The following is a 10,978-nucleotide window of genomic DNA, read 5'->3' on the forward strand; positions in this document are numbered from 1 at the left end:
TTGAGACAGGGTTTCTCTGTATAGCCTTGGCAGTCCTAGAACTCACTCTGTAGAACAGGCTGGCCTCGAACTCAGAAATCCATCTGCCTCTGCCTCCCAAGGAGGCTCTTGTTAAGAAGCCAAGTCAATTGATCTTTTCAAGGCAAAGCTCTTCACTGGCATACCTCAATGCACCCCCACTGCCGGCTCTGAGCTGAGATCTAATGCACATTTACCTACAGAGTTCTCTAAGATCGGGGAGAACTCTCTTAGCCCTTCCCACAGTGACTGCGCCTGCCACTCTGAACAGTGCTTTACTCTACTCACACTCACACCCTTTCTCTGCACAAGGATGGACAGATGCTGCAAAGCAGCACCACAGCACAGCACGACACAGAAGAGCTACCAGCAAGATGAGAGAGCACGCCATGGTTAGGCTCCCGCCAGCACAGAGACTCACCCTTCTCCTTAGCCAAAGGCCAGAATGAAGTCGGAGGAAGCGATGCACGACCGATTTTACCGTCTTTCTCTTGCCTTTCCGTGTGCTGCAGTATGTTAGAGCTCTGACTGGTGGCTTCAGGACATTGGGAACCAATGTGGCCACTCTAAAATACAGTTTTAAAAGCGTAGTGAAGAGACTGATCGAAGGGCAAGGAACTGACTCTCAACACACCACATAACATCAAGAAGAATGACAACCTTCCTACTTCAAGCCTTCTAAAATCTGTGCCCACAGGGAAAGGTAGAACCCGTCTTCAGCACATACAAGACTCTAAGGTCAATTCTCTAACACCCAAAATAAAACCCACCCACTCAACCACTAAGAGGAAATGTATCCACCGTATTTTAATCACACAGTTTCTTATCTATCTGCCTACCTGAGTAGAGGACTTCAGCTTATCTTTGTGTACTTTCTGCAATACAGTGGTGGGTACCTAAGGGTGCTTAACTGATTATCTGCTGACTGACTCCCACACAGCTGAGCCACATAAGCTGAACATTCCATTTGATCTCTGGTTTGCCTGACATTTTCTGGAAACTGTATAAACAACATCAGAAATGAGGCCAAGGTGGAGGCAGACATTACCACTAACACACTAGACTAGCTCACAGAGACCTTAGGTTCCTTCCCCAGTGCTGTAAAATGTTTTAAAAAGCTAGGCGAGGTGGTGCACGCTTGTAATCCTAGCACTCGGGAGATTAAAGCAGGGGCTTAATTACAAGTTAAGGCTACACAGCAAGTTGGAAAGGAGGTGCTCTGTGTTGCCAGCATCTAGGATACCAACCATATTCTTCTCCTCAGTAAGGCAAAGCGTACACCATAAACTGCAAGGAGGGAAGAGATTATCTACCTCTAAGATGTCTGGAACACATTTTATGGATTTTGCAGTACTAGAGATAGAAGAAAGGGCTTCACAGATCTGGGGGCAAACACTCTACCACGGAGCTACATGCCCAGCCCAGGCACAAATATTTTAGAAAATTTGTGTAAATATTGTTTAAATATGTTATTGTAGTGTGCTTTACCTATTAAGGACTGTTGCAGTATGCCCATATGCCAGGTGTCTGACAGATGTGACAAGTCTTGGAGCAGAGGAAACAACTGACGTCTGAATATGTCTAAAATGAATGGTGTACAGTGCAGAATTAAGACAGGCATTCCTGGCACAGTTCCGATAGGTTGAAGATGCCAAGACATTCAGAGGGCGTAATATTCCTGCAAAGACAGAGAGAAGTACATGCACTGAATATACTCTTAACACATACACCCACATATTATAATGCATGGAAACAAAGGTAGACCTAACGGAAGGCTCCTGACACCAGATTCACAGAGGAAGCTTTTTACCAGCTTTATCGACCTATAGCTTACATATGATGAAATTAATGATTATTATATACCCAATGGTTTTTAGAAAAATTAGAATTCTAAAGCCATCATATAATCCAGATTGATATTTGTACACTCTATGCCTAGAAGTAAGGAATAAGACATGTGTAAGATTAACTGCCCTCCACCAATTTTATACCATGGAGAGACAGCTCCTCCAGATTCAGTGCAATGACAGGTCAGAGACAAAAAAACTGGAAAGACAGAGTAGAGAGAAGATTGCTGAAGAAAACAGAGTAGGCACTTCCATGCCTGGTAGTTCTATCCTGATAGTAAACTAACCTGCTGGACATGCGATGCACACCTGAAATCTCAACATTTGAAAGTGGAGAGAGAAGTTCAGGAATTCAAGGGTATCCTCTATTACAGAGCAAGTTTGAGGTCAGCTTAAGCTACTGCCTCAGAAAAACAAAATAAAAACACAAACAAAACCAACAAAGGGCTGGAGAGCTGGCTCAGTGGTTAGAGTAAATACTGCTCTTGCAGAGGACCTGAGTTTAGTTGCCAGGTCCACATCGGGTGGTTCACAACTACCTGTAGCCCCAGCTCCAAGGGATCTGCCTACTCTGGCTCCCTAGCACCTGAACTCACGTGTCTGTGCGTGTGAACACACAATTTAAAATAATAAAAAAATAATTTTTAAAGGGCTGCGTGATGATTTAGTGGGTAAACTGTTTGCTATATAAGCATAAGAACTTGAGTTAGAATCCCCAGTACTCAAGTAAAGGTTGGACATGGTGCCACTGCAGTACCAGGGTAAAAAAAGGGTAGAGACGGGTACTTCCTAGATAGATCCAACACAAAAAAATAAGCTGAAGAGCCACAGAAGACACTCAATGCCAACCTCAAGCCTCCACGTGCACGTGTGTTGGCATGGACACTACCACATAAATGCACACACACAAAATAAAATGAAAGCAAAACAAGAACATAAACAGACCCTCCAAGAAGGAGGAGAGCCCACTTTAGGTAGAACAAACAACATCAGCAAACCCCTTGGTGCTGAAATAAATACAGCTATGGGAACAGCAGGATCAGGCTGGCCAGAGGCTGTGCGTGGCTTCCCAACCATTGCAGAGATGCCTGGCAGCAGAAAGGGAATAAAGCTGAGCAGCCAGAGGTGGAGCTGAGAAGGCAGAGATAGATGAACTATCCTCCTTATCTTCCTTTTCCCTAGGACCACTATGCAGATCAGAATCACTCACAGTTTACTTCTCTACTACTTTCTGTGCGCCTCTAGTGTGAAACTCAAGAGCATGCACACTAAAAATGCTCCATGAGATGGAAAATCCTATCACTGGAATTCAGTGATGATTTTGTCACTAAACTAGATGCACAAAAATGAGCATTTCAGAGCTAGGGAAATGACTCAGGTGTTAAAGTGCTTCCTATGCCTGAGTTTGGTGTCCTGAATTCATGTAAAAAGCTGAGCATACTCCAACCCTGGGGAGGTAGAGACAGGTGGATTCCTGGGGTTTGCTGCCCATCCAGCCTCTCCTAATCAGTGAGAGCCACATCCCAGAGAGAAACCCAGGCTCAAAAACAAGATGGAATACTCCCAAGAGCAATCTCAGACATGTGCCTGCATGCACACACATGTGTATGTGCCCTCACACACAAACATAGCCACAAATACAAATATACTAAATTGTACTTCAACGAAGTTAGCTTTTAAAAAAAAGTAAAGGCCAAGCCTGGTATGGTGGCAATATGCCAGTAAGTTCAGTGTGCAAGAGGCTGAAGCAACCAGAGTTCAAGTCTAGTATGGACTACAGAGATACTATCTCAAAATAACTGGCACCAGCAACAATTTGATCTGGGTATAGAGTCCTATGCCTGCAATCCCAGCACTCCGGGGACACGGGCAAGAGAATGCCAAGTACAAGACCAACATGACTGTTAATACAGCATGTTCCTGGTTAACCTGGGCTATGTAGTGAGACCTTTTCTCAAAGCAACAACAAAAGCTCTACCAAGTCGAGTCTACCTAATCTCATGCAAGACTTAGACCACTCCACTGTTTGATTTCACGAACAAATGGGGCAATGTGGTGAATAAGTGACAGGGTTTGCACCAGACTCGTGTTAATTTCAGCTCCCATTTATATAGTGGTGTGAACAGGAACAACTTACTAACCTCTCAATACTCATTTCCTCAACTTTAAACTAGCTAAATATGGAGAGGATTACATGAGATAAAGTACTAAAATGATTAAGAGGGCTTAGCTGGAAGAAAACATTGAAACAATGCTAACAACAGGTAAAGATGTGCTGAAGAAAGGCAGGTTTGGGAGTCCAAGCACTTAAAATCTCAGCATGTGGAAGCTAAGGAGGACTGAGAGTTTAAGACCAGACTGGGCTACATAATGAGGCCTTATCTCATTAAAAAAAAAAAAAAAATTAAAAAGATGGCGGTGGTGGAGTAGAAGGAGGAGGAAGGGTGTGTGTGTGAAGAGATGGCTTAGCAGTTAAGAGCTCTCCCAGAGATCCTGAGTTCAGTTTCCAGCAACCACATGGTGGCTCACAACCACCTGTAATGAGATCTTCTGATGTATCTGGAGAGTGACAGTGTACTCACATAAATAAAATAAAGAAATCTTAAAAAAAGAAAGAAAGAAAGAAAGAAAACATAGCAGTCAGAAATCAAAAAGTTTCATACACACACACCTCTCTGAGTAAATGAAAACCAGACACTAAACTAGGCACATTGTATTTAAATTAATATAAAGTTCAAAACTAGATAAAATATGCTATTGAGAGATGAAGGTATAGTTGCTTATGGGAAGAACAAATAATGATCAAGGCAATACACGGGGTGGAAAGGGGCTTGTCTTGAACTGGTGTTAGTTACATATGTCCCCTTACAAACTTTTTATTATACATATTTCATAACTCACAAAAGTTCCATTTTTAAGCTCTAATACCTGGAAATTTTATATGGCTACTTTTTCCCCTCTTGGTCCTGTCTATTCTTCCACAAATGTCATCTCTACAGTATAAGTTGTGTGCAAGTAACTTACTGATCACTCCTACCATACTTGAGTAATTTTAGTTTCCTATCTGGTTCTGCCTTCACTCCTAAATTCCATCCCCCACCCCCGCCACCATCAGAGAGGTGTAGTTCAAAACGAATTAGTCCGGTCTCTTGATAATTACACACGGTTCTCAAGGATACCAGATACTCGATGCCTTACAAGCTTGTTTAATCCGCAGGTGGCAGGAAGCCCCATTTTACTGGGTGTAGTACCAAAAACTCAGAGAAATTATATGACTCTCAAGGTCAAACTCGCGAGAGGTGGTTGAACCTCTAAATCAGAAAAACAAAAAACAAAAAACAAAACAAAAAACAAACAAACAAACAAAAAAACAAAAACGGAATTTTGGGTGTCACCCTCGCCTCCTCTACCTCAGTCTCGGGTATGCTTCCTAGGGCAAGGTGGATCCAGTGAACGCGGGTCATGGACACTACACTGTGCAAGGTATCGCGCAACAAACCTCTGACCTCAAGTCATCTTGTTTTTCTTTCCTCGTTAACATCCAAACTAAACTCCCACTCCCTCCCGCACCGATTCTCTTTCAGTGAAGCCGCCAATAGATCACTAACCTGAGGCAGCTCTCACGGCGCCCGTGAAGATCGAAGCGGCCATCTTGCAGCCTGCCTACGGTGGCCGTAGTGGACTTAAAAGTTTACAAAGCAAAAGGATAAGAAACGTGGAGGGGGCGGGACTAAGGGGAAAAGGCGTGGCCAAGGTTAAGCTCTTTGGACTGTGGCTCTATACTAGATTCTGCGCTAAACCACCTTTCTTCTTAATTATTAATTTTGCGTCTATATTTGGGTTCGCGCATGACACTACATGCTTATGGAAGTTAGAGAAAAACTTGCTGGAACTGGTTCTGTCTAAACTTTGTTTGATTGCTTTTGTTTTGTTTTGTTTGAGACAAGTTTTTGGATTTTTTTTTTTTCTGGATGACCTGGAACTAGCTCTGTAGACCAGGCTGGCCTCGAACTCACAGAGATCTGCTCCTCGGATTAAAAGTGAGAGCTACACCCCTCCCCTAAACCCCAGCTAAACTTCTCCATTTGAGACAAGGTCTCCCAAGATCCCGAAGGTGACTTGGGACTCCTATACTCAGAGTGATTTTACTGTCAGTAAGATATATGTGCCTATATATATATATGTATGCCAGTAAGATATATGTGCCAGTATATATAAGATACATATGCCAGTATATGATAGCAAGGATTACAGGCTCTGCTGCGGAGCCAGCATGGATTGTGTAAAGACTCTTATAAAGAAAATTAAAAAGCAAAAATTAAGGTGAAAAGGGAAGGAAAAGGTCCAAAAATAACAAGAAAAACAAAAGCCCCACTCTCATTTAGAGAGTGGCAGTTCAATTTTTGGCTTCAGGACTCTTACACTCTATTGAGGAACTAGTAGTGGCAGCTACACCTAGGATAACAGCTCCATAGCAGGTTGAGGCTTGAAGACCTCAGAAAATTATTGAAAATTCCAGAGAGCTTTAACTTGTATGGATTATATCTACTGGTATTTGTTATACTAGAACTTAAAATTGGGAAAAATAAAAACAGTTCTGTCTTTTTCCTATTGCTGCTACAAAAAGTATCACAAACTCAGTGACTTAAATGACATAAATTTAGGCCAGAGATCTAAGATAAATTCCAAGGGCTAAAAATCAAGTTATACTAAGGCTGTGATCCTTCTGGAAGCTCTAGAAGAGAAGTCCTTTCTCTTGCTTTTTTTTCCAGTTTCTAGAAAATGTCTGCAATCCTTGGTTCATGAAAACTTTTATATTCTATTTTTTTTTTAATTTTATCGCTCTGCTGCATATACATCCACAGGCTAGAAGAAAGCATCAGATCCCCTTAGATGGTTGTGAGTCACCATGTGTAGTTGTAAGTCCTCATCTGGGAATTAAACTCAGGACCTCTGGAAGAGCGGCAAGTGCTATTAACTGCTGAGCCATCTCACCAGCCCCCAGTTTTGTATTACCAAAGACAGTGTCTTATTCCTCCCATTCTCCTTCAATCTTATAATCATACTTAGCCTACCCAGATAATAAAAAATGGTTTTCTCATTTCAAAAATACTTTATATTTAGTACTGGGAATTTAACTCATGACTCCTACATGCTAAGAATGCCTGAAATAACTGAGCTACAAAAATTCTTCTGGTTTTCGTTTGTTTGGTTGGTTTTTGTTGACATTGTCTCACTCTGTAGCCCTGGTCAGCCTGGGCTGTCCTTGAACTTAGAGATCTTTTTTGCTTCTGCATCCTAAATAGTAGGATCAACAGATTCTTATATCTACAAAATGCTTTTTCTTTCTTATAAGGTTCTGTATCCAAAGAGATTAGAAAAGTAGACCTCTTGAGGGCCTGGTTATTCCACTTACCACACATGATTAAAATAACAATGATAAATCCACGAATGTTAAACAAAACTAATAACTGAGAAATCTAAGTTCCAGCATTAAAAAAAACCCAAATACACAAAAAAGCCCATCTACACATGGTGGTTCATGACTGTAATCCCAGTATTTGATAACTTGAGGCAGGACAACTTGCCTCTAGTTAAAGGCCTGTCTGGGCAAGAGTGAGACCTTATTTATTAAAACAAGCAAAACAAGAAAATCATCAAAAACATAAAAATCCCTGAGTTATGCAATTTGCTTCTACATTCAATTTCTTGTGAGATTAATAAATCAAATAATCTCTGTACTTTGGGATACAATTTCTTGTGAGATTAATAAATCAAATAATCTCTGTACAATTATGTGATTACCAGAATAAAAAGACAAATAATACTTTATCATTACAACAATAATTTTCAGTTTATGAGCTCCTCTGTATGAGTCCCAGGACTCCCCATGGATTACCTTAATCACATTTTAAAAACATTTACGACAGTTATACTTGCTTCTCTGAGACATGAACTGTATAATTGGGTAGTGAGTCTAGAACACTGTTGTCATGTAAGCCTTCCACTTACATTGACCGTTTGAAGTCCAAAATCATCTATATATAGTAAAAGGTCATTGAGATATTCATAAAGACTCTTTTAAAACTACTAATTAAGCCTGGTGGTGGTGGTGGTGGTGGCTGTATCGCACACCTTTGATCTCAGCACTAGGGAGGCAGTGGGCAGAAGCAGGATGATCTCTGAGTTCCAGGCCATCCTGTTCTACAGAGTGAGTTCCAGGATAGCCAGAGGTACACAGAGAAATTGTCTCAAAAACAAACAACAAAAGCCCCTACTAAATATTGTGTGTCTGGGGGTTATGTGTGTGGATTAACTTTTGTGTGTGAGGGTTTTATATCTGTGTGTGTATGTGTGTGTGTATGTATGCATAGGACTAATTCTGGGATTCCATTCCCCTTACCCTGTTGATGCAAAGTCGCTTGATGTTTCTGCTGCTGTGCTACATATTTGAGGCTATTTGGTCCAAGAACTTTCAGGCTCTTCTTGTCTGCTTCTTATTTCACCACAATTCTGGGTTTGTGGGTGGATACCCCTGGTTCAGTCTTGCACTGCTAGGGCTCTTATTTTGAACCATCTGCCAGCACAGTTAAAGGTGGTTTGATTGGCAAGGGAGTCAATATACTTTCTTTCTTTCTTTTTTTTCCGAGACAGGGTTTCTCTGTGTAGCCCTGGCTGTCCTGGAACTCACTCTGTAGACCAGGCTGGCCTCGAACTCAGAAATCCACCTGCTTCTGCCTCCCGAGTACTGGGATCAAAGGCGTATGCCACTACCATCCATCATCAATGTACTTTCTTAAATAGGGAAATTATGTGACACAAACTTTCCAAGCAACGTTAGTATAATCCTGTTAACATTTGTTATTTTTGGTTTTTCATTCTTTTGGTCCTGCCTCTGCCTCCAAAATGCTGGGATTATATGCTTGTGCCATCACTCCCAAATCTAGTAACATTTTAAAACAAAAATCCCCTATGAGTTTAGCAAGTAGTGATTAACTTGTCTGGCATTAAGTTTTTTTTTCATTAAAAAATATTGTTTTTTGTGTGTGGTGTGCATGTGATCATTATTATATTAAAATGTTGTGCAAGTGTGTGTGTGTGCATGTGTGAAGTTTAGTGGTCAGTTTTCAGGAGTTGGTTTTCGCCTTCCATTGTATAGGATCCTAGGATCAAACTAATTCAAGTTTAGTGAGAAGTGCCTTTATTCACTGAGCCATCTTACTTTAAAATATGTGTAGATATATATGTATATATGTACTATTATTTATGTGTATACATGTGCATACCACATTTGGGGATGCCCTCTGAGGCTAGAAGAGCATATCAGAGCCACTGGAACTGAGGGAAGGCTGGAAAGATGGGTCGTCCAGAGGACCAGAACTATCTGTAACTCCAGTTCCAGGGGATCTGACACCATCACATAGACATACATGCATACAAAACACCAATGCATAGAAAATAAAAGATAAATTCTATTTATAAAAAAGAAAACTGAACTTGAGTCCCTTGCAAGAGTGATAGATTCTATGACCTACTTTGCTTGTCCTGGTTTGCTTGTTGTTCCTGTGATAAAACACTGACCAAAAACAATTTGGAAAGGATTTATCAAGGAGGAAAGTCAGGGCAGGAACTCAAGACAGAAACCTGGAGACATGAACTGTAGCATTGACCACAAAGGGATGATGCTTACTGGCTTACTTAGCTTCCTTTCTTTTCTTCATTATTTTAAACTATATGCATGAGTATGTGTCTATGTGTGGGTATGCGCATGTGAGTGCCAGTGTGCACAGGAGGTCAGAGGTACTGACTGGATACTTCTGGAGCTGGCATTACAGGCCATTTTAAGCCACCTGATGGTGGGTGCTGAGAATTGAACTCTGGACATCTGCAAGAGCAGTACATGCTCTTGAGACTGAGCAATTCTCCATCTCCCCTCATTCCCCTTAGCGTTCTTTCTTATAGAACCCAAGACCACCTGCCCAGGGGTGGCACCATCTGTAGTGGGCTAAACCTTGTCACATTAATCATTAGTAAACAGACATGCCCCCAGGGCAGTCTGACAGACGTAACTACTCAATTGAGTTTCACTCTTCCCAGGTGACTCTACCTTGTATCAAGTTGACAAAAACTAGTCATCACAGCTCTTATCCATTGAGCCATCTCGACTCCCTCTCCTTTTTAAGGCAAGGTTTCTCAAATATTCTGAAGTTCATAGATTGTAGACTGGATCTCCAGGGATCTGTCTTAATTTCCCAGGAAAAGGGTTACAGACAAGTGCCATCACATCCATATTTCTTTCTTTTTTTAAGATTTAATTTTTTGAATGGGTGTTTTGCCTGCACATGTGTCTGCACCATGTACATGCATGGATCACAGAGGCCAAAAGAAGGCACTGGATCACCTGGAACTGGAGTTACAGATGTTTGCAAGCCATGGTGTGGGGGGGTGGTACGGTGGTATTGTACAAAGGACACTCAACCTTGGTCTCTGAAAGAGTGGCCAATGTCCTTAACCACGGACTGATCTCTCCAGAATCAGAAAGATCTTTCAAAAGATATTTCTTTTTAAAAATATATACTCATGCAGTGTGCCTGAGTACAGTATATATGCAACACATTTGTGCAGGTACCCCAGAATATCCTGGGACTGCCTGAGGTGGGTGCTGGGAACCAAACTCAGATGCCCTGTAAGACCAACAAGTGCTTTTAACTGGTAAACCGTGTCTTTACGCACCTACACCCAGATCCAGCTTTTTAAACAAAAGACAATTTTTTAAACTTATGTGCATGAGCACATCACACACACACACACACACACACACACACACACACACGCACGCGCCAGTAAGACAGCTTTTCCAATGGGTGATGTGGATTCATACTGAGGTCCTCATGTCTGAGAGCAGAAACTTTACTAATTGCGGCGTCACCCCAAGAAAGGTTTAAGGACATAGTGAAAAATTAGATCTCCTTTAAGATTTATTTCTTATTTATTTATTTATTTATTTAGAGACAGGGTTTCTCTGTGTATCCCTGGCTGTCCTGGAACTCTGTAGACCAGGCTGGCCTTGAACTCAAAGAGATCCACCTGCCTCTGCCTCTCTAGTGCTGGGA

General features: G+C 41.5%; 1 protein-coding gene across 4 annotated transcripts in view; it reads right to left on the reverse strand.

The window, feature by feature from the left end:
* Positions 1-5,574, reverse strand: part of Mrpl35 (mitochondrial ribosomal protein L35) — a 35,108-nt gene extending 29,534 nt beyond the window's left edge. For all 4 annotated transcript variants that reach the window (XM_031382138.1, XM_031382139.1, XM_031382140.1 and 1 more), the window contains exons 1-3: positions 5,474-5,574; positions 1,507-1,696; positions 440-584 (exon numbers count right to left, since the gene is read on the reverse strand). In XM_031382138.1, coding sequence (XP_031237998.1) covers positions 440-584; positions 1,507-1,696; positions 5,474-5,516 — 378 coding nt within the window. In that variant the 5' untranslated portion in view covers positions 5,517-5,574. The remainder of the gene's footprint in view (positions 1-439; positions 585-1,506; positions 1,697-5,473) is intronic.
* Positions 5,575-10,978: the final 5,404 nt, after the last annotated feature.

Source organism: Mastomys coucha, unplaced genomic scaffold (genome assembly GCF_008632895.1).
Source record: "Mastomys coucha isolate ucsf_1 unplaced genomic scaffold, UCSF_Mcou_1 pScaffold20, whole genome shotgun sequence".
NCBI lineage: Eukaryota > Metazoa > Chordata > Mammalia > Rodentia > Muridae > Mastomys > Mastomys coucha.